This window comes from Syngnathus leptorhynchus, chromosome 21, assembly GCF_054491065.1.
Source record: "Syngnathus leptorhynchus isolate UIUO chromosome 21, UIUO_Slep, whole genome shotgun sequence".
Lineage (NCBI taxonomy): Eukaryota > Metazoa > Chordata > Actinopteri > Syngnathiformes > Syngnathidae > Syngnathus > Syngnathus leptorhynchus.
Window position 1 is genome coordinate 2,851,919 of NC_141215.1, and position 22,733 is coordinate 2,874,651.

General features: G+C 46.2%; 2 protein-coding genes and 1 long non-coding RNA gene across 9 annotated transcripts; 1 reads left to right on the forward strand and 2 right to left on the reverse strand.

Moving 5' to 3' along the window:
• Window positions 1-1,119: 1,119 nt before the first annotated feature.
• nrf1 (nuclear respiratory factor 1) lies at window positions 1,120-9,201 on the reverse strand. Of its 5 annotated transcripts, XM_085902708.1 has the most exons (11): window positions 8,966-9,199; window positions 7,502-7,595; window positions 7,276-7,420; window positions 6,896-7,010; window positions 6,695-6,821; window positions 6,469-6,609; window positions 4,831-4,989; window positions 4,369-4,677; window positions 4,152-4,309; window positions 3,315-3,436; window positions 1,120-1,854 (listed from the first exon to the last, which is right to left on the reverse strand). In XM_085902708.1, the coding sequence occupies exons 2-11, from the start codon at window positions 7,556-7,558 to the stop codon at window positions 1,694-1,696; spliced, it is 1,494 nt and encodes a 497-aa protein (XP_085758834.1). In that variant the 5' UTR covers window positions 7,559-7,595; window positions 8,966-9,199; the 3' UTR covers window positions 1,120-1,693. The 5 variants fall into 5 exon arrangements, with proteins under 5 accessions (XP_085758834.1, XP_085758833.1, XP_085758835.1 ...); XM_085902707.1 differs by having other exon boundaries at window positions 7,276-7,595; window positions 8,966-9,201; XM_085902709.1 differs by lacking the exon at window positions 8,966-9,199 and having other exon boundaries at window positions 7,502-8,952.
• Window positions 6,752-10,484, forward strand: LOC147040101 (uncharacterized). The gene is made up of 4 exons (XR_015063175.1): window positions 6,752-7,035; window positions 7,285-7,406; window positions 7,482-7,714; window positions 10,192-10,484. It is a non-coding gene; the product is annotated as an uncharacterized LOC147040101 (long non-coding RNA).
• A 2,687-nt stretch (window positions 10,485-13,171) lies between these two features.
• On the reverse strand, window positions 13,172-20,315 carry LOC147040102 (uncharacterized). 3 transcript variants are annotated; one of them, XM_085902818.1, is made up of 23 exons: window positions 20,006-20,314; window positions 19,187-19,389; window positions 18,988-19,092; window positions 18,818-18,913; window positions 18,633-18,743; window positions 18,434-18,557; window positions 17,966-18,356; window positions 17,831-17,898; window positions 17,492-17,726; window positions 17,246-17,424; window positions 16,955-17,177; window positions 16,731-16,873; window positions 16,448-16,539; window positions 16,231-16,388; window positions 16,020-16,165; window positions 15,714-15,951; window positions 15,303-15,644; window positions 15,079-15,221; window positions 14,756-15,005; window positions 14,536-14,660; window positions 14,193-14,454; window positions 14,025-14,128; window positions 13,172-13,845 (listed from the first exon to the last, which is right to left on the reverse strand). In XM_085902818.1, exons 1-23 carry the CDS (start codon window positions 20,043-20,045, stop codon window positions 13,838-13,840), a joined length of 3,786 nt encoding a protein of 1,261 aa, XP_085758944.1. In that variant the 5' UTR covers window positions 20,046-20,314; the 3' UTR covers window positions 13,172-13,837. The 3 variants fall into 3 exon arrangements, with proteins under 3 accessions (XP_085758944.1, XP_085758943.1, XP_085758945.1); XM_085902817.1 differs by having other exon boundaries at window positions 14,193-14,660; window positions 20,006-20,315; XM_085902819.1 differs by lacking the exon at window positions 20,006-20,314 and having other exon boundaries at window positions 19,183-19,271.
• Window positions 20,316-22,733: the final 2,418 nt, after the last annotated feature.

The window sequence follows — 22,733 nt, forward strand, 5'->3', positions numbered from 1 at the left end:
TTAAGAACATGAAAGCTGCAGGGAGATGTCTCCTCTCTTGGCCTTGTCTGGCCACCAGCTTGTGTTCTTGCCTGCGTGCAGGGCCCGGGATGCACGTATTAAGAAACGATTAGTGAAGATTAAAGCTCGGTCGGCTCTGGAGTGTGCGCCCACGTGCGCAGCTCCCCGACTACAAGAACCTGTCCAACCCCGGCAATCAATAGCTTCTTCCCTTCGGATGCGCTAATCCCACACGCAGCACATATTGGATGCATTTGTTTTTAGAAATGACATCCAGGCCAGAGTCAAAAGCCGGAACACTTTTATCCGTAAGTGTACCTGCAATGACGAGAAACGCTACAAATGAAAGACGTTCAAGTCGAAAGATTTCCTGCACTTAGCTAAGTGGCCGGAGAAACCCCAAGAGGTTGCGAGGCTTTTTCCAAGAAAACACAGAGCCAGTAAGGCGTCCCCGAAAACTGTTTTACGAGCAGCGAGGCAGGAAAACGGGTTTCATCAGCGCGAAGCTGACTACGGTTTTAATCTGTAGGGCGAGGGATGTAGGATGATGCCTGATAGATTAAGGCCCGTGCACCTCGCTCTCTCTCTCTCTCCCCCCCCTCCGTCTCTCTCCTTGTGTGTGTGAGCAACAGAAGGCCCCGTCCGAGCAAATCCCAGGCTTTAAAGCCGAGGAGGTTGGGGCGGCTTATGATGTAATCACGGCCCTGTCTGTCACGGCAGGGAGGCTGCTGGGATAGGAGAACGTGGAGGTTAGAACGCTTTTACGGGAAGGAGAAGGGCAACAGAATAAAAGTTCTTCAATTAGTGTGCACTCAAAAGGGCTTGCCATTCACCTTAGCAAATTATTGATAGACGGTAGGCCTAATTATAGCAATTGCTAAAAAAAATGTTAAAAAATATTAAATAAAATAAAAACAAATGTGTTGCTTTTACACAAAATGATATAGTTTCAATTTAAGTCATTATTTTTGAAGTAATGTTCTTCCGATAACTACTGTCTGTATATTTTAACAAATTAAATTGTAAACATATAGACCATATAAATTATTAGCTCGCATTAGCATTTATTTTGAGCCATTCCCCCCCCCCTTACACAAATTACTCAAACTGTAATCGCACAAATTTTTATAGTTGTCGGGTTATAGAAGGTTCAATAAATATGGCAAAAGTCAAGTCACTTTTATTCACCTTCATAAACACAAATCCCTCCTGTGAAGAGTCATTACGCAATCTGTACAACATACTACAATGTCTATCCTGACAAAAGCCAATTTACATACGGATAGTCAACAAAATGTTTTTTTGACAACATGACAAGATGGAAATTGAGGATGGCACATTTGTGTGTGTGTGTGTGTGTGGGGGGGAGAAGTAGTCTGCTTACAGCCTTTAAAAAAAAAAAATTAAAAAATAGCTGATGTACTTCCTGAGTACAGTGATGTGAATTAAGTCATATATCATTGTCAAGTGGAGTTGATTAAAAGGAGTGCAGGTATCGGTGATGCCTTTTTAGTTCATTTTTCAGGCATTTTTGAAATCGCATATAAATACCTAAGCAAAACAAAAACACACTTTACAAAGTAAACAACAAGGATGCGTCACGTGTCACTCCCCTCGCGTCCAAACGTCAATTTCGACACAGATTTGTACAGAAATGATCATTGTAGGGCTAGCGCTTGCTCTTCCGGGTGGATCATTGCTCCAGAGTCACCACCTCTACCGCCTGTCCGTCCAGTGTCATGGTGCTGTCTATACGTGTGGCTACCGGCGCCATGGCCACCTGCACGGGCCTGTTGCCTTGCGCCAGGCTGGTCACCACCGTCTGGTACATGCTGACTGGAATCTGGACCAGACCTAGAAGCAGGGGAAAAATATTCCAGAATTTTATTCGGGAACAATGGCGCGATTGACGTTCTCCCCCAACACAGCTGTGAGCGCCCGCAGGGATTACCGCCGCCGTCACGTGGCCTCTCGCTCCACCCTCCAATCTGTCGGTGTCATCAAGCCAAAACCCGCGCGGGCGCACCGTCGTCCGCAATTGGTCCCCCCCCCCCCCCAAGTTAAAAAAGCTCAAATCCCGAGGGCTAATTGTCGAACCCACTCTGGCTAAGCCCACTCGCCGGTGACAGAGTGGAGAAGGGCTTATGGCGTTCAACCCGGGCCCGTTGTCGAGCCCACTCCACGACGTGGTCGCTAAGATATTAAAAGGGCCGCACGAGCGCGTGGGTGCGCGCGCCAATCAGCGAGCGGCGCACTTCAAACGGCGTCCTCCACTCCAGTGATTAGCTCGCTAAGGTCAATAGCGGGCAGAAGGCGCGACCGGTGCGACTCTATTAGAGAAGCAATCTCTTTGAAACGAAAAGTGACTTATTCTCTCAAATCAGACGCCGAGTCGTAGACGAGCTTCAAAATAAACACGAAAGTTTACATGTAAGTGCGGATTGACAGCTGGTCCTCGTGATAAGACATGGACTCGTAATGGAGTGGATCAAAGCTCTTTAGAAGGGATAGAAGGGGGGGGGGGGGGTCGGGGGTCGGCCCAGCCCTCGAGGGAACTTTACTTTGATTGACTGACTTAAGCATTGAAAGCTCATTTGTCGTATTGATTAATTGGCCATTGAAAAATAAAAAAAATATACTCAATGAGTTAAATTCATTGTGTTTTTAAATGTGTTTTACATTTTAAACTGTTTTTTTTTTTTAACATTTCAATATTCCTGATTTTTCGAGCATGGTTGAAACTTTAGAGCGCCTCGTCGTTGCGGCGTGGAAAACCCCAGTCCAGCTTCAGAAATATTTGATTTGTGCTGGTGAACTCCCACTGCACTGCTCGATGTCACGCAGCATAAAAAAAAAAAAAAAAGACGTTGAGGAACGCAACAAGTTGTGTGCCCAACAGGCACCATCTGTCACATCAGCACGGAGTAGATTAGCCTAGGAGGAACCCGCGGAAGGAAGCTTAAAACTTTGCCACGCTAATTGGCTGCCACGTAAGGGCGGGGCTGAAATTGTATTAAATAATTCATTGCCACTTAATATTACAATTCATTTTAAGCGCCTCTCAGCATAATATACTCTTCATGTATGTTTGAAGCTTTATAACCACCGAAATCTATGCTAGTTTTTCCATTTGGCCTGTCTATGTGGTTTTGCATCATATGTTAGCATTAAGCTCATTTAAATTGTGTTTGGTTCTGAAACGTATCCATTGTATATCAGTGTGTTTTTATTTTATGACTGCCACCTACTGGTGAGGGGGTATGGGACCAAGTTAAAGCAAACGATGACTTAGTGAGCGTGAAAAATCAAAATACCTGTTGCGTCCTGCACACCTGCTAGCGCCCCAACAGCGGCCGCCGTCTCGGCCAGCACGATCTGGCCCCCGCCTTGAAGCGTGGCTTCCGCCAGCGTCGCCACGGCGTGGGCCGCCGCCTCGCTACGCACAAAAAACACACGACGAGCGTGTTAAAAATTGCTGTAGGATTTCAATCGGTCAATGTGGAATAAGCACACATAAGGCTTACATGTGCAGAATTGGAGGTACGTGCTGTCTGGTGGGGGTTAGTTGGCAAATGTGTGTGTGTGTGTGTGTTTGTAGGGGGGGAATGGGGGTGGGGGGGGGGCAGGAGTCTAAGAGGCTTTGTCAGTCTGGACTTAGGGAGAATCTGTCACAGCTCTCCAAAAGGTGGCAGGTGCAACGGCGTCTAACAAAGCTGTTTCATTAACCAGATCACCACCGGGTCAAATTGGTACGAGCCGGAACTGATGAAGACGTTTTTGCGCGCTGGGAAAAAAAATTCAAGTATGAAAACAAAATGTTCCGCAGGTTACAGCAGGTAGATGGGATGGGTGCGAAGACACAGGTGGGTGGTGGTAACAAGCCCCACTGGGACAAAACCACTTGTGACATTGTTACCTTGACACCAGGAAAGCCTGCTGACATGCCAGGATCTTAGCTTAGCGACGTTCCCAAACTCCAAAAAATAATTTACATGGAGTAATGATATAATTAAATGGAAAGTAAAAGACATTTTAGCCATGTTTTTGTTTCAAATCAATAGACATTGTTCTGCCCCATCTGGTGTGTGCACCTTGGCCACCTGGGGGCAGTATAACAGTAAAAGAACATCTAAGCTGGTCACTTTTCTGACCTGTTGATCGCCATGGTGACGGTGGCTCCCTGCTGCATCTCGTGACTGGCGGCGACGGCGGCTTCCGCTAGCGACGCCACCGCTTGCGTGGCCTCCGACGCCTGCGTGGTTTGTATTGTCATCTCGCCGCTCTGGAGGGTTGCCCAGTTTTGCTCCACCTAGCCGGATGTTTTCATTAGAATTTGTCGGCGGGTCAATTACGGCCCGTTTCGCTTACCTCGCCGTCCGCCACCGTAGAGTAGTTAACCTGCGCCACCGTCACGCCGGGTAGTTCCGATGCGTCGGCCAGCGTGGCCACCGTGTGTCCCGTCCCCACTTGGATGAGCGACACGGTGCCGTCGGGGTTGTTGATGGTCTGCACCACCGTCTGCGAGGGCACCAGGTGAGCGATGCTCTGCGCGGCCGCCAGGTGGTGCTGCGTCGTGGTGGTGATCTGCTGCTCCTCAAAGGCGTACAGCAGATCCTCTCGGCCGTGCTGCTTGTAGCAATTTTTTACGATAGTTCGAAGCGCCTGCGTCCAGGAAACCTTCACGGGGCACAAAAACCAAAAGTTGAGACTCTCGTACTGGTCAATCAGTTAAAATTTCATTGTGTAATCAGTGAATAATCGTGTTTATTAATCACGAATTCCATATTATTTATCGGAATCACTTTGTCACATGACGACGACCTTTCTCACCCTCTGCTTCTGGTCCTCAGAGCGGACATCGCTGCGAACGTTGGCCCAGGGGATGTCTTCGGGCCACCACAGGGGCTTGCAGCTCTCCTTACCCCAGCCGGGCTTGCCTCGGCCCGTCGAGTATTTCAGCATCTCCGGGATGAAGGCTCGTAGCTGGGCCTGCGGCACAGGAGAAGAACGAGACGAGTGAGGACGACACGGACGCGCCCTTGAGGAGCAAGATCAAAAAGTGAGGCGAGTATTGATCAGAAACATACCGGCGTGGTTACGCCTTGAAAATAGCCACAGACTAATCTATGAACGTGGCACCAGGCTGAGGTGTCAGTCAGATCTTGGTGACGACTAAAATAGAATCCAGTTGATGGCTTTTAACGTTAATTATGTCAAGTAGCCAATTACTGTTCAGTCTTTGCCAAATTTATTTCATTTGCACACTTAGTGGTGACAGAATAATCCAGTATATGAAGGCTTGGTTGAATGTATCGGGTGTTGTGGTATCGGAGTATTCTAACGAGGACGGAATAGAGATGTAGATCCCGATTTTGCTCTTCTGCTCACGGAGGACGTCTTATTGAAAGTCATCCTTCATGTCCAGATTGCATTGTTGAGCCTACGAATGCGCTTGTTGGCGCCGCTAAGCCATCCGTCGTCACGTCATCACTTCCCTAGCTTGGCAGGTCGGGGTGGGGGCGGGGTGCGGTTTAGTGCCAACGTCCTCGGCGTCCTGGTAATATGGGAGCATCACCGCCGGGAGATTATATCGCCGCAGCGTCTGCTTGCCGTGACATCACCGGCTAAATTTGGTCGCGTCCGTATTAAATCCCCCAAGCTTTCTCAACCGACTCTTTGATTTTCCTCCATTTTGCTGGTGGCTTGATAGCAGCAAGTTGTCAAGATGGCCCGATTGCAGTGGCGAGTGAGTTAAGTGGCCCGGTGTCATGTTAATCCTTCCAATTTCTGAAACCCTTCTACAAACGTTGCCGAGTCCATTTGGGGTTCAGCCTCACCTGCTACAAAATGTGGCACTAAAACCTTGAAGGCTAGTGCAGCTAATCTCATCCTTCCGACAGAAAAACACACAAAGACGGTCCCGGAGGGGGCGCCGCACTGGCAACGGATCGGAGGAAACATCAGCTGCCCTGGGAGTTGCGCGTAAACAAGACGGGCTCCCACGAGAGGGTGGTTGAAATTAACGCCGTAGATGAGTGTTCACCTGGCTGAACCTACCATGAAGGTGTTTAACAACGAATAATGATACTTTGAGAAAAGGGCTAGCTAAAACCAGATGGAATTGTAGTGGTCTGTGAAGTTGTCAAATGGCGCCCTCTGCTGGAATCTATTGCAGATTTTGGAGTATTTTTGAAACATAAATTCATATATATAAATATATTATTTATACCGTGAGCGGTTTTGCGGAATTGTGTTGATTTTTTTGTTTTAATTAAAAATAAATTAATTTGAAAAGAATTGTGCATATCAATAGGCGTCAATTATATGCAGATTTTTACGAGTCACGGATTTGCCGACCTTGCCATATTCACTCATTCTATTGGAGCTTGTTTTATGTTTTGGTCTGTCTTTTTAAATTCGTGTTCTATACACGTGGCATGACCGGGTCATACGCGTGCGGCACCCCACCTGGGTCATCTTGTCCACAGAGACGGGGATCCCGTCGATGGTGAGGGGGGGCAGCTCCGACGCCAGCTCCCCTCCGGCGGGGGCGTGCTCGGCCAGGGCACTCTCCAGGTCTTCCAGCATCATGCCTTTGTATTTCCTCACCTGGACGACACACACACACACAAAAACGGACGTCGTGATCACACAAGGTAAGCGAACTGTTTTTGGGGATGAATCGTGCACTCACCACATTCTCTAACGGAGCAGCACCAAAGACTTTGAAGACCGGATTGGGTTTGTTGGGGGACATGCAGAGCACGATGGCTTGCTGGCCCACACGTGTGGTGTACTCATCTAAGGTGGCCCTCAGCTTCCTGTTAGCAAATCTCATACTTAGTTCCTCAATACTCATGTCACTGAGTTTTTTTTTTTTTTTTAAACAGCTAACCTGAGGAGACGTGTCTGCTGCCTTTTACGAATAGATGGATTGGATTCAAAGATGTGGGGCCTCTTCCTTTTCTTTCCCGTCGCCACGGCGGCAGCTGCAGCCATGCCGACGGGACCTGGGAGGAAATGGCGGGGAAGAATGTAAGCGCAAATACAGTTTGGAAGTTACAGAAAGTGGAGAAAGTTTGAATGGAAGAAAAATAGCAACAGTGGCTTGCTGGCATTGAATAATCCAATAGCTCTACCTGCTGGTCACTTTCAAACATTACATCAGTTTCTGGTAGATCATTTTTGGTGGACCAGTCATAACTTTCTCGCTGATAAACTGCTCAAACTTTGAAGTGGATTTTTTTTTTTTTTCTCTCGAATCCTGATTACAACCTGCGGCAGCCAGATGGGCGGTGACCTCATCGTTGCCGGCCGAGTTGAGGATGTCCGTATCGTCGTAGGGATCGTCGTCCGGCGAGGAGTTGGAATCCTCGTCGGCGCTCATCATGGACGCGTCGGTGAAGGTGGTCACGTGCACCTGTCGTACATCCAACTCGAGATATTGAACCTGTCCGACTTCTTGGTCTTTCTTTTTCAAGTGGAAAACCTGCTGACTGACGGCGCTGGCTTCGATGGTGGTCATCTGTTCCGGCGGGTGAACGGAGTGATCCTCCATGACCTTCGTCTACACTGGTGGATCCAGGTTACAATGGCTGATGATGGAAAAGGGCAAGGTTAATAGATGAACCAACAAGTGACATCTTCGACATTGGACTCGACACTTCCGATATGAAATCATGTATACAAGAGGACCACCAATCACAAATTCAAGGTAAAGATGATGTATTACGCCAATACTGTATTGAAATAAATGTTTGCAACCAGCTTCGGCAGTTAGCTTCTCTAGCTGGCTAACCAGTATGGTTACTTTACAAAATGGAGAAGAGAAGATAGTAATTTTTAGAGAACTACTTATTTAAGCCTTAAACTAGTTGCATTTTATATTCCACAGATTTGCATGTGGCCAATTGATAGTATGGGTCAGTCATTATGTTTATTTAGCAGTGTTGAAGAAATTGCACTTTGACAATGTACAGGCTCAACAAACAACTGTTGTTTTCCTAAAAAGTTGTTTTTCCCAAGATGTGAGGATTCTTTCTCCCACATATCACCACGTACATGACACTAGTAGTGGATATTTTTTGACACACTTCAAGGTGCATGGAATCATTGTGAAAACTTTCATTTATTACATTGAACAGTGAAAACAAGTTTAAGCTTACAATTACAACATGGAGTGTACAACATTGCCCTCGGCAGGCTTCTGAATAGGGTCGATTATTAGAAACGGATTTTTACAACATCAGAAGATGAGTAGCTCATCATAAGATTTTTTACACTGTTATAGCTTTTCTCATGAGGTGTCCCTAATGTTTTGGTCGTGCATTATTCGAGCCAAGCAGGCTAAATTAAGATTTAAAAAAATAAACTCGACACATAGCAGGCTAACGTTGGCTTTCATAAAAACAATACTGAATTCGTGCACTGAATGCAACTAACAATCGGTCACGTCTTTAACGTTTTTGCCGGTTAAAACTCACTCCTCCGTTCGTGCTAAGCTAAGCACGCTAGCACTGTCCTACATTTAGCTTGCCGGCTAGTGTGCTAACCATTCGGCGTTGCACACTTTTGCACATGTAAAGAAATGCAAACACCGCGCGTCGTAATAACGATGTTATTCCACAAGCACGAGGGCTTGTGTGATCGGTGGGAACGCAACGAAGGCCATCGTAGCACGAGAGCGAGTTTAGCAATCCATCCCGCGCAATAACATTGCCTCAAACCGCAGCTACAAGCTAGCAGCGGCCTGCCTGCCGCCTATCAACAGCTCTTCTCGTCTTTGATATTTTTTTCCCCCCCTTCCGATGATTAAAGAGTGAAAAAACGATCCGCGCGCAGCTTGCACGGTCACAGCGGCTGTCAACATCCCGACGAGAACATCGGTCGCCCTCAATGCTGCCGGGTTCGCGATGCGGCTGCGCCGGGGTTGAAATAGATGGAGATTGCGCGGTAGGGTACTTACCTCAGAGCGGCTGCGCTACTTCGGGCCTGCGCCGTACAGCTGGGATGGAGCCGAGCAACAATGGACGACACACACACACACACACAGTACACACACAGTACACACACATAGAAACAACTCACACGCTCTCAACAGCAGTGGCGGCAGTAGTGTGTGGGTGAGCGGCACTGGTGATGCATTCAAGTGCTGCCCCCACCCGCGTTGCAGACCACACAATTAAAGAATGAAAATACATGGGAAATGTTGGGTTGAGATTCATTACGTCATTATGTAGCCAACCTTACATCGTATTAATTTGCGATAAGTAATGTGAATGATTAGACTTTAGTTTTATTATGCATTAAAAAAAAAAAAATTTCGTCTGCCGCTGCAAAATGCCACAACTGGCTATATCAAGTTACTATTTTATGTTGTATTTTTTTAAAACATCACCCCTAAGCGTTCAAAATAGTCGCTGGAGTGGGCAAACTTTTTTCCTCCAATTAAATTCAATTTTCATTCAGCCCGTTTGTTTGAAAAATAAAAACAATTCATTTGTATTTCAATTGTAGTGGATTGTATCAGTGGTTGATTGATTTATTTTGATAAAATAAAAATCGTTGAATGCATACTTTGTTTAACCGTTTAAAAAAAGTGATTTTAAAAATCTAACAATTTTTAATGAGATGGACCTTTATGATAAAAATGAACATTTTTGCACGTTTTAAAATTGTATTTATATTACATAGTATCAATAATAAACATTGAACATATTTGTTGCTTTTGATATTATTGCTACTTTTTAAAGTTTTAGGGAAAACGCCTGAATTGACGGATTGACGATTGACGAGCAGCGGGCACCACTTTCTTCTATTGGCTGGAATATTTCCGATTCTCCCGGAAGACACCGTTTCAAAAAAGGAGCAGACCACGCCCTCATTTTTACCGCGTCACTCATGCGACGGCAGAGTTACGGGTTGTGCACAATGACGTCATATCTTTGCGACCGCTAGTTATCGTGGAAGTTTTGTTAAAAAAGTTACCACAAATTTATGCCAACTTTAGCCAACTTGGAAATAAATTAACACTAGCTTGTTTGTATTTCAACAATTAAGTCCAAACAACTCAACTAAATAACTAACATTCTTAACATTGGTGAATTAGCATTAATTAAAAAAAAAAAAGTATGTCTGAAATAAATGACCGTAAGGCATGTTGTAAAATGTTGTATGTTTGTGTCTTAATAGAAGACGTACTGGACTGGAGGACATCAAGGACTGAGACCCACTTTCCAAGTGCTTGGACCTCAAGCAGAATGCAGCAAAAAATGCCAGTCACAGATAAAATATTGAATGTAAATGTTGCACACAGTATGTGCATGTTCTTATTTCTGTACTTTTTTATTTATTTGTCTTTTAATTGTTTTGTGTTACACTTACGTTCAAATGATGTTGATGAGCTGGACTAAAACAACAACAACAAAATCAAAAGACGCTTGGTGTATCCTAATTCAAATTTCAGTTTAAATGCTGAATGTGACTGTATGGCTGCTGATAATAAAATTCTTGGCATGCATTTGATTGTCTAAATAAACATCTGTTACAAAGTGTATATTGTTTGCTCTCCTGTTTTAATCTTGAAATGGGAACGTTAAAGGACAGTCGCGTCTCAATACAAGATTACGACTCAATGTCGCCGTCTTGTGGCTACATGGCGAAACTGCATCCGTGTTGTGTCAACTGGCTGGGTCAAAGCTTTCAATTTTGACATCGCATTTGCAAATGAAATAAGTCAGTGATTGTAGGGATGCGATCTGTACTCGCAATCTTGACTCAACCAAAATGCCTAAACTGTCATGACAAACTGTACATGGAGTGGCCGAATGAAGTGGCCTGTTATTAGGTACACCTGGAAGTGGTGGTGTACCTAATGGAGTGTCCGTGAGTGACGTCACAGATCAACCAGCCAATCAGGAGGTGGGGGTGAGGGCGGGTGGGGCACTTTTCACTTTCAGTTAAGCTTTGACCTTGATTATTCCCTAATGAAGTGGCCTGTGGTGTACCTAATGACGTGTCTGTAAGTGACGTCACAGATCAACCAGCCAATCAGGAGGTGGGGGTGAGGGCGGGTGGGGCACTTTTCACTTTCAGTTAAGGTTTGACCCTGATTATTCCCTAATGAAGTGGCCTGTGGTGTACCTAATGGAGTGTCCGTGAGTGACGTCACAGATCAACCAGCCAATCAGGAGGTGGGGGTGAGGGCGGGTGGGGCACTTTTCACTTTCAGTTAAGCTTTGACCTTGATTATTCCCTAATGAAGTGGCCTGTGGTGTACCTAATGGCGTGTCTGTAAGTGACGTCACAGATCAACCAGCCAATCAGGAGGTGGGGGTGAGGGCGGGTGGGGCACTTTTCACTTTCAGTTAAGGTTTGACCCTGATTATTCCTTAATGAAGTGGCCTGTGGTGTACCTAATGGAGTGTCCGTGAGTGACGTCACAGATCAACCAGCCAATCAGGAGGTGGGGGTGAGGGCGGGTGGGGCACTTTTCACTTTCAGTTAAGCGTTGACCCTGATTATTCCCTAATGATGTGGCTTGTGGTGTACCTAATGGCGTGTCCGTAAGTGACGTCACTGATCAACCAGCCAATCAGGAGGTGGGGGTGAGGGCGGGTGAGGCACTTTTCACTTTCAGTTAAGGTTTGACCCTGATTATTCCCTAATGAAGTGACCTGTGGTGTACCTAATGGAGTGTCCGTGAGTGACGTCACAGCTCAACCAGCCAATCAGGAAGTGGGGGTGAGGGCGGGTGGGGCACTTTTCACTTTCACTTAAGCTTTGACCCTGATTATTCCCTAATGAAGTGGCCTGTGGTGTACCTAATGGAGTGTCCGTGAGTGACGTCACAGATCAACGAGCCAATCAGAAAGTGGGGGTGAGGGCGGGTGGGGCACTTTTCACTTTCACTTAAGCTTTGACCCTGATTATTCCCTAATGAAGTGGCCTGTGGTGTACCTAATGAAGTGTCCTTGTGTGACGTCACAATCATGGTCAAAGCTTAACTGAAAGTGAAAAGTGCCCCACCCGCCCTCACCCCCACCTCCTGATTGGCTGGTTGAGCTGTGACGTCACTCACGGACACTTCATTAGGTACACCACAGGCCACTTCATTAGGGAATAATCAGGGTCAAAGCTTAACTGAAAGTGAAAAGTGCCCCACCCGCCCTCACCCCCACCTCCTGATTGGCTGGTTGATCTGTGACGTCACACAAGGACACTTCATTAGGTACACCACAGGACACTTCATTAGGGAATGATCAGGGTCAAAGCTTAACTGAAAGTGAAAAGTGCCCCACCCGCCCTCACCCCCACCTCCTGATTGGCTGGTTGAGCTGTGACGTCACTCACGGACACTCCATTAGGTACACCACAGGCCACTTCATTAGGGAATAATCAGGGTCAAAGTTAACTGAAAGTGAAAAGTGCTCCACCCGCCCTCACCCACACCTCCTGATTGGCTGGTTGAGCTGTGACGTCACTCATGGACACTCCATTAGGTACACCACAGGCCACTTCATTAGGGAATAATCAGGGTCAAACCTTAACTGAAAGTGAAAAGTACCCCACCCGCCCTCACCCCCACCTCCTGATTGGCTGGTAGATCTGTGACGTCACTCACGGACACTCCATTAGGTACACCACAGGCCACTTCATTAGGGAATAATCAGGGTCAAACCTTAACTGAAAGTGAAAAGTGCCCCACCCGCCCTCACCCCCACCTCCTGATTGGCTGGTTGAGCTGTGACGTCACTCATGGACAGTTCATTAGGTACACTACCACTTTCAGGTGTACCTAATAACAGGCCACTTCATTAGGGAAAAATCATGGTCAAAGGTTAACTGAAAATGAAAAGTGCCCCACCCGCCCTAACCCCCACCTCCTGATTGGCTGGTTGATCTGTGACGTCACTCGGACACTCCATTAGGTACACCATCACTTTCAGGTGTACCACTTCATTAGGTGCAATTCATTGTCAAATCTTAACCAAAACTGGCGTGGTTCAATGACACTTCCATAGAATTTCAAATGGATTCGTCCCATAAATTTACGTTGTGTTCTGTAGTACTATTTTACTTTAAAGTTTTGTTACAGCCATAAATGTAACTGTTCCAACTCGCCACAAGATGGCGTCTTTCCCTTCCATTCATTTTTTGTAAGGCACTGTCATGAGGTTTTATTTCCCTTTAGGGTACTTTATTTAAAATGATCCCGCTGTACAAAGTGTGAAATTCCAAGATGGCAAATTACAGCAATACATCCTGAATCAGACAAGCTTTTCACCAATGATAAAAATTATAATACGCACGAGCAAGAAAAACTCAAGATGGTAAAAAAAAAAAAAGAAAAAAAGAAGCAAGATCAAATAAATTAGGTACAAAACTTTGGATCACACACAGCAATGTTTTAAATAAATAGAACTCTGCTTAAGACGTCTGAGGGGATTAAGAAACGAGAATGCATCTCACTCTTTAGCACTTGAAATTGTATACGTACAACAAAAGTCTATAAAGTAAAGTAGAAATGTAATAGATTGGACAAGTAAAGTGTTGTCAAGTACAAAAAAAAAAATATTGTGGACGTTTGTCTGGAAAAAAAACGTCAGTGGTTCCGGAAGGAAGACCAGCATTATATTATGCGAGGATGCGCTCACATGTCTACGTCCTTTCGGAGCGTCTTTGCTTGGGGGGAGTGTCCGGGACGTGCCCGAATATGGCATCAGCGCAGACGATGACGTCACAGTTTCTTCAGTGTGAATGTCCTGCTTGAACATTCTTCCTCTTCGACCTCCTTGTGGCTCCAGGATTTGGCACGGCGGCAAAGCACGCTTTTAGTTTACGACTCTGCAGCACAGCAAAAGCAATTTTTAAATCTTTTTTTTGGTGATCATGTCAAATTAAAATTGCTTATACTTACAAAGTTTTACTACATAAAACAGCTTCAGATTAAATGTTAAAGACAACAGAACTATGTCAGCACACGACTAAAAGAGAACATCTTCTCGGTCTCCAAAATGACTCACCTATGACCTCAGCCGCATCGTCGGGCTGCTGGTCGGCTACGAGGTACTTGTCGCCAAATATCTTGACCAGCTGGTCAAAATACTTGCATTCCTGCTTGTCTCCTCTGCAAACACCAGACAGCATCAGAGCCTGGCGTAGGAAGTACCTCGCGTGCGTCTGACGCTTACTTCCTGCCGTCAAGGAACTGCCGGAAGCTGTACTTGAGCCGCTTGATTCGGGTCTGGCACTGCTCGGGTGTGCGCTGGTAGCCCTGGTTGGCCAGGGCCTCTGAGATCTGCATGAAGATGTGCTTGTTCTTGGTGCAGCTCTTCAGATTCTCCTGGACGTCCTCGCTCCCCCAGACGCTCAGCAGAACCTCCGTCTCGCCATCGCTCCACGGGTGCTTGGAGTTGTCCGACAGCCACTGGTTGCCCGGGGAAACCACAAAATCTGGATGGGACACATTGGACGTATAAAACCATTTGCTTTTCAAATTTGGACAGATTTTTTTTTGGGGGGGGGGACAATCACCTCTGATGGGCTCGTACGTGCCGTTGTCGGGCTCGTCCGGCGCCGGGATGCCCACGACCGAGGAGTCAGACTTTAAATCCCGACTGAAGATTTCCTCCATTTCTCGGAAGAACTTGAAGTCCTGCCTGTAAACAAAAGACCCGATTGGACCTTTCACTACCTGCATGTTGTAGCAATGCGAGACTCAAATTTATATCCCACTAAAAAGCACCAAACTGACTTTTCGTGGAGGAAACCGTATTTAAGGCGCTTGATGCGGGTGTAGCACTGCTCGGTGGTTCTGGAGTAGCCTCGATTGCTCATCCGCTCCGAGATGAACTCGAAGACGTGGCGGTTCTTGAGGCAGACCCTCAGCGTCATCTGCACGTTGTCCTCCCCCCAGATCTCCAGCAGCGTACGCGTCTCTTTGTCCGACCACGGCGTCTTCCTGTTGGCGTCGGGCACCAGGTGGCTGGTGGACGGCTGCTCGTCTGAAACGGAGGGAACCTCAAGAGCCCGGCAGACGTTCGGAATCAAAACGGATTCCGTGGCGAGTGGACCTACAGACGTCTGCGTAGGTTTCTTCGAGGGGTTTCAAGAAAGCAGATGCGGAAGACGAGGACGTGTCCGCGTCGTTGAAAAGGGAGTTGTCACCCAGCACCGGAGCGAGGAGGTTGAAGTAACGAAAGGCTCCGGATCGACCATTTCTGAAAAAGAAAATAAAAAAAATACTCCAAATGAAAAACAATAACACTCGTCAGTCTATTTCTTTTTTTTTTGTCGCTTACCTGCGGCTGTTGCAGTAGCGCCTGTAGGTCTTCTTCAGCCGCTTGATCCTGGCCTGGCACTGCTCGGCGCTACGGGCGTAGCCGGCGGCGGCCAGCCTCTCGGCGATGTCCACGAAGATGTGTCCGTTGCGGATGCACGTCTTCAGGCTGTGCTGCACGTCGTCGGCCGCCCACACCTCCACCAGGGCCTCCGTCTCCCGCTCGCCCCACGGCACATTCAGCGAGTCCAGCGCCACCGCGTCCTGCTCGCTTTCGTCCAACTCGTCCGGCGGCGGTCCCACCTCGGCGCCGAACACTTGCTCCATCTGGTTGTAGAACTTGTCGTCGACTCGACTCCCGAATCTAAAAGCAACAACTCTTAACTCGGCGGACGATGAATTCGGTCCGGCGACACGCAACGACGCCACTAACTTTTTCCCCTCGTAAGCCTTGAGGAAGTTACTCTTCAGGGTCTTGACTTTCTCGTGGCACTGCTCCGGCGTTTTGGTGTAGCCGAGGTCGTGCAGCCGCCGGGATATTTCGGCGTAAACGTGCCCGTTGGAGACGAAACCGGTGAGCGAGCGCTGCACTTCCTCTTCTCCCCAGATATCGATCAGCGCGGACGTCTCCTCGTCCGACCACGAGCTGACGGATAGTCCCGCTTCTCCCTCTGACGGACGCGGTGAAACGTTTTAGGTTAGCGAGTCCACGCTGTCCAACCCGGCTGCTCTTCTTTACCTGTTTCGGTCACAGAGTCGCCGTTGGAGTCTTCGGAAATTTCGATGGGATCCGTGAGGCCGGCGGTGGAGGTGGACGGACGCTTGTCCATGATTTGTTCCATCAAATCAAAGAACTTGAAATTGACCTTATCGTTCCCTGGTGTGCTGCGAACAACGACAGACTTTGATGTATTTGAACGAGCTGAAAATTTTTTTTTTTTTTTTTTTACCTCAAATTGTCCCGACACTGCCAGTAGCCGGTCTTGAGCCGTTTGATCCTGGTATGGCACTGCTCGGAGGTGCGGGTGAAGCCGTGGACAGACAGCTTCTCTGATATTTCGTTGAAAATGTGAACGTTGGGCGGAAAGCCTTTGGTGTTCTGCTGGATCTAAGGACAAATGAGAGGTCAAACATAAATCACATGTGAAATTGTTCTCAAAAGCTTACCTGTGATTCTCCCCAGAGCTCCAGAAGGATGATGGTCTCTTTGTCAGCCCAGGGGACTTTCTTCCTGTCATCCTGGAGGCTGACAAAAGACCCTGAGGGCACAAATAAAACATGGAAACGTGATTTATGGTACAAGGGCTCCCTCTAGTGGTAAATGGTGGAGTCACAGAATGAAAGGTTCAGGCAGCATCAAGTCCATTCAAGTCCAATTTGTATTCAACTTTGAAGTACATAAAGAATGCGTGGGATTTCAAATGTTTTGGTAGAGAGTCTTGATTCGTACCGGCATCCTGAACGGAGCAAGAGGGCGAGTCGTTTTCGTCGGTCTCCGTCTCGTTCGGCTGCGGCGTCGACGGGTTCTCTTTCAATAAAAACCTCGCTAGCTCGTTGTAAAACTTGCACTGAACTTGCTCCAGGCCTTTCATGCTGCGGAAGACAAAAACGAGTCAGGTTCAAGGAGCTCCAATACAATGAAAAAGAAATATATTTTTTTTAAGGCACACTTACTTGTTTTCGTAGCACTGCCTGAAACTGGACTTGAGCCTTTTCAGCCTGGTTTGGCACTGCTCGGGCGTCCTGGAGAAGCCCTGGGCGGCCATCTTGGTGGAGATGATGGGGAACATGTGCATGGTTCTGTTGGTTCCTCTCATCTCTTGCTGCATCTTCTCTTGGCCCCAAGTGTTGATGAGGGCAAGCGTCTCCTGCTCCGTCCACGGCACATTCCTCGTTCCTTCCAGCAGAAGGACATTTCATCTTAGTGTCCCAGTTTTTCTTTGTGACAAAATGGGGGCACCGTACCCATTTCCTGACTGGTCTGTCCCACGATCTGCAAGTCCTCATCGCCGTCGCGAGACTCTTCATCGTCAATGCCCTCGTCGATGTCGTACGTCACATCGGGCGTGGCGGCGGCGGTGGCCGGCGAGCCCAGCACCCGCTTCATGTGCTCGTAAAACGAATGCTCCACTCTGGAGGTGCCTCTGAAGAAGATGGCGTTTTAGTTGAATGGCTACAAGCAGCCAGCGAGAAGAAGAACTGACAACTTACTTATTTTGGCGGAAGCCTTTCTTCAGCCGCTTGATGCGCGTCTGGCACTGCTCCACCGTCCTCTTGAAGCCCCTCTCGGCCATCTTCTGGGCGATCTGAACGTAAATGTGGCGGTTCTTCAGGCAGCCCTTCAAAGCCCGCTGCACCGAGTCATTTCCCCAAATGTCCAGTAGGTGGAGCGTCTCCTCCTCCGTCCAGGGAAGTTTTGCCTCGCTCGCCTGACCTTCATGAGCGTCTTCACAAGGGAAAGAAATACAAAAGTTGGGGGTCACTTGGAAATGTCCTTATTTTTGAAGCACTCAATAAAATTAAAATGAAGTTCATAACCACTGTACAAACCTGTGTAATCTCCCCATATGGAGATGAGGGGAGATTCACCAGAGTTTTCATCATCCTTTGAAGACTCTCTGCAAAAGAAAAATTATTTGATTATCTTCGAGGACTTGCAGCATACACAACTAATGTTTCCCTTACAGGAACGATGACAATTCCATCCTCTGCTTTGCCGGCGTCTCCACGCTTCCACCGCTCAACCTCCTCTTTCGGAGAGCCCGCCCGCCTCTGAAGCTTTGGCTGAGCTCGCCGGCCGCCAGCACCTCGGACTCAGGCTCGTTGCACGTGGTAAGGTCGATGGTTTCGTCGCAGGAATTCTGCTTCCTGGCCTCCTGAGCTAAGTCCCGAAGCCTCCTGCTCGCCGTCTCCGGGGTGCTCGTGTTGACGGGCGCGTCGGACCGCGCGTGCTGCTCAGAGGGCCTCGGGTCTCTGTGAGCGGGCAAGTAGGAGGTAGCGTCCGTGGCAGCTTTGGTCCCGGGCGGAAGGGACATGGAGGTGAGGATGCAGTCGTCCATAGGTAAAAACCTCGGATCTACACAAGAATAGAAAGTCATCAAGAGCCTCTTTTTAAATTCCTAGACTTTATATTGACCAAAACCACCACAATACCTTTCTCCTCAAAATGCCCAAGGTTTCTGTGGTGTTCAAGTAGAGCCTTCATGTCCGCCGGTGGGAAAAAGGATTGTAAACAGTCGCTAAGGAAGGACGGAGCGTCTCCGAGTAATGTTGCCAGCTGAGGAGAGAGGGTACAAAAATAATAAGACGGAGCTTGCGGTATTTTGATGCTAAAAAAAAAAAAAAAAGGCACCTGTGTGAAGTCAGGGACTGGGAGCAGCTCCTCCAGTCGGGATATAAACTCCCACACCAGCATCTCCAGCGCCGCGTCATACTTTGGCCCAAAGTACACAGGAAAGATCTCCTAGGAGAAAAAGAACATGGCTTCCGTGTTGGAATATCTTCATTAAGACGGTTGATGACAGTGTGTGGTCTCACCTCAAAAAAGTACTTCCTCTCAACCGGATCCTCTAGTAAGGAGTGCACCAGCTCCACAAAGTTCACCTCCGACTCCTCCACCAAGTCGATGGTGCTCTGTCAACACACACGACTAATCCCATTGAGGCAAGGTTAAAACATTTTTTTTTTCATGATGATGCTTTACTCACATGGTGATCCTTGGCTGTGCTGACAGGAGCTTTGATTCGGTCCAGATGAGGCTGCATGGTGCGCATATCTGCCGGTTGCTCACCTCGGCACAATTCTAAAACCAGCTGAACCCACGCACGCGCACACACAAAACCCATCCAACCATTTTCAATTCGCCCCGCTGCAAAATAAAGTGCTAGGAGACGTTTTATTACCGACCCTGGCCCTGAGTCCCAGAGTGAGCTGAGCCCTCTGGCTGTATGTCATGAGCTCGGGGACCAGCTCTGTCACCATGGTAACAAACTCCTCCAGCATGCCGTAGTGGTCCACCAGTCCCTGTTGCACCACGCGCCACATCGCAGCCGATAGCAGCTGCAAGGGCGGAGCCAGGAGGCGGAGGTAATGCACGGGGAGGTCGTTAGCTGGAAAAGACAACAAAAACAATCGTTATTTATTTGGTTTTGGACTTTGATCCATTTTTTTAATGGGTCCAAAAAACAACTTGAAAGATATGACAGACTGAGATGTATTCAACCTTTCAGTACAATTCATTCGCATTAAATCTTGATCTGCTTGTTGTTTTTTGATTTTTAAAAAAAAAACTTTTCCAGAGGTATTCCACTTTTAGTGGCAATAGATTTGAATGGAATCATGATTCAAATAGCTTGCTTTCTGACTGTCCTGTATTTAAAAAGGTTGTGTATGTTTAAACTGTAGCATCCCGGCCATCGTGGCAAGCTATCTGATTCGTCCACACCCGCCTCACCCGCAGGCCCTTCGCGTATTGGTTCACATGGCAACAGTATCCATCCCATAATATGTCGTCGACAGGACAAGGGTCAGCTGATCAGACCGATAGTAGTAGCCCAAAGAATAGGAGGATGACGATTGAGAGTCAATTCGTGCTGGGTACTAGCAAACACATACACTAGCCGGAACTTGAACGCATCGTGATCGTCACCTAGTTACCCGCAAACTCGCTACAAAGCTAGTTAATGAACCCTTTTCTGTTTTGGTGTAACATGAAAGAACACGCACCTCGACTGCTGCCATTTTCAGCTCCTCGTTTTATTTCCATTTAGCAGCTGACTGACAAAACCCGAGCGGACCCCACCACTCGGGCTGGGAGTACGTCGAGTGGGGGCACAAAAAAGCGTGACAATAACCGACGAACTCTGCCAGCTCGCGCCGTTAGCTCCGTTAGGTAGCGGGTAGCCGCTTCGTGCTCTTGTTTTTAGCCTGGCAAAAAAGGGGGAGGAGAGGCAGAACGGAACAATGGTTGCTGGTCTCATCCGCCTCAGTCCAGATCACAGCAAACCCCCTTTCCTGGTTGGCTGACGAAGACCGGGACGAACCAGTAATAGCGGCTTTGTGACGCTAGATGGCAATATCGCTTTTACAGCCACTTCCGGTGTGACTGACGTTGAAACAGACTTCAAGCGGATATGGGGGAAAGGGTTTTAAAAAATGAAAACGCAACACTGAACAGAATATTACATTTATGCACATTTGAATTCATTTTTTTCTTCAAAATAACTGCTATAGACGTAGGTTGATGAAAATGCATTTACATTCACTTCTGGTTTGTGCTGACGTCACACTTGACCTCAGCAGATGAAAACAATTGAACAGAATTTGATATTTGTGTTTTACATTTTGTCAATCATAAAAAATTAACATTACAGTATATTTGGAAAGTTTTGATTTTATTTTCATTCTTGTATAAATAAGTGCTTTATAACGTTAGGTGGTGAAACCTTGTTTGCATTCACTTCCGGTTTATGGCAACGTCATTCAGGCCTCGGTTTCAGAAAAAAAATTGTTTACAAAACGTAGTTTTTTTTTAATTATGACTCGTCGCTTGAAAAAGAATATAATTTAAGTAATCTTATATGTCTTACAAAGTTTTATATTTACAAATGTAATTTTTCAAAGACCGTTACATTTCAGACAAATTGTTTCATTATTTTCTGTTTTTTTTTAATGTCATTTATAGTTTAATAATTTTTCAAGACTGCAGTTATTAACTTTGAGCACCACGCTACTCAATTTCATTTTTTATTTGTTTAAATTTCTGTAGACTTTGTTTTTTTCCTGAAAGTTGTTGATTTCAAAGGTTATTAGTTATTATTATTAGTTAATAGAAATAAAAGTTTACCATGACGAATATATTTACCTACGACTTGAAGTTATAAAGTAGTGATAAAACAAAGAATAAAGCAATGCTTTATGATGCTGGGTGGCAATATGATTCAAACCCGACCTAGATGAAGACACCAAAGAATAACAAGGTAGAAATAATACCACAAACTGTACTGTGATGTACACAACATATTCACAAAACATAAAACAAAACAAAACAAAACAAAAAACCCATAAAAACACTAAAGCATGGTGGATTACATAAAGGAAGAGAAAATTTAGTTGACCAAAATCCATAGATTCTCTTTGCATTAAATTGTCCAATACCCCAATATTGAAATCAAATTGTTAATTTGTTTATATCAGTATTAAAGGGAAATGTGCTTTCAGCAGTTTGCAAACATATTTTTTAAGGTTGTGTTAAACTTATAATCATATCAATATAATATCTAGTATTGGAGTGCTCGTGTGGATTGGTGGCTGGCGAAGAATGTGCAGGCAAACTGCATGAACTTGTTTTCTTCGAAGTGTTGTGGAACAGGCCCAGAAAGGGAGTACCGGATGAGAACACCTCAAGGTCGGTGAGAAACGAGAACAACATCAAGTCCAGGTGGTCGGGCTTCGCGGGGAAAACCCAACAGCCTGACCACAGCAATAACAGGCCATCGACACAATGTTTTGCATGTTTTAATATTTGCCAATGTGTGGATTGGGACATAGCAACCCGTGTTGATCGCAATTTGGAGTCAGATCAATAGCTAGAATCCGTATCTTAACAGTATATATTTTGATGACGTGTTTGTTTATTGACAATATTGTAATGTGTATATTAATTTTCAATGAAAACAATCATTTTGTCCTTTTTACCACTAGAGGGAGACAAACACCGTTTCTAAACATTTAAGACATGACTCAAACTAGGAAAATGTGACCTGTACTGGACTGACAACACAAGTCTGAACAGGCACTCGAGCATTTCATTGGTTTTCTCATTAGCAGGAGCAGAGTGACTGTTTCCACGGACAGATTGCCTGAGCCCTTGTAACAGATTGCGGAAAATCACCTAATTAAGACACACACAAAAATGGCAGCTTTTGAATGATAGTTATTTGGCCTTTGTTGTGTAATTATAGCAAAGGAGGAAGGATGGGAGAGAGTGTTAGAGAGGATTACTGCAGATCAAATGTTCTGTTCAGCCTCAATTAAATGCCCAGCGTGCTGAAATCTACTTTACCTCGATAAATAATTTAGTTTAGATGTACCTCTTTTGCAGCAGATGAGAAAGTCATGTTTGGAGAGGAGGACTGGAATTAAACCAGAAAAGATTTTCCCACGTTTGGATGGTTGAAGGTTCTCCTCTTGGTAGATGTAGAAGTCCACTAAAAAAAAGCCCCGCTCGTCTAAATAATAATATAATAATATAGTATCTGATATATTTTGTTAGTGGAATATGAATTAATCAACAAAATACAGCCATTTTGACCCATCGCAGGAGTTTTCTGAGTTTGGTCATGTGACATTTGCATTTGTGATTGGATCTTACATGAGCAACCCATGTCATTTTTTTTTTTTTGTCAACGGCAAGAGGCAAAATGGCCACCCCTAGAAATGGATAAAAACAAAG

Excerpts from the sequence above, each read along its gene's own strand:
- nrf1 (XM_085902707.1), bottom strand. The coding sequence starts at position 7,558 with ATGGAGGATCACTCCGTTCACCCGCCGGAACAGATGACCACCATCGAA. Across the intron at positions 7,011-7,275 it reads CGCCCATCTGGCTGCCGCAG|GTCCCGTCGGCATGGCTGCA; the intron begins GTTGTAATCAGG and ends ATTTCCTCCCAG. Across the intron at positions 6,822-6,895 it reads CAGCAGACACGTCTCCTCAG|GAAGCTGAGGGCCACCTTAG; the intron begins GTTAGCTGTTTA and ends ATTTGCTAACAG.
- LOC147040102 (XM_085902817.1), bottom strand. The coding sequence starts at position 20,045 with ATGGAAATAAAACGAGGAGCTGAAAATGGCAGCAGTCGAG. Across the intron at positions 19,093-19,186 it reads CTCTGGGACTCAGGGCCAGG|CTGGTTTTAGAATTGTGCCG; the intron begins GTCGGTAATAAA and ends GCGTGGGTTCAG. Across the intron at positions 16,540-16,730 it reads TTGCTCCGTTCAGGATGCCG|GGTCTTTTGTCAGCCTCCAG; the intron begins GTACGAATCAAG and ends TTGTGCCCTCAG.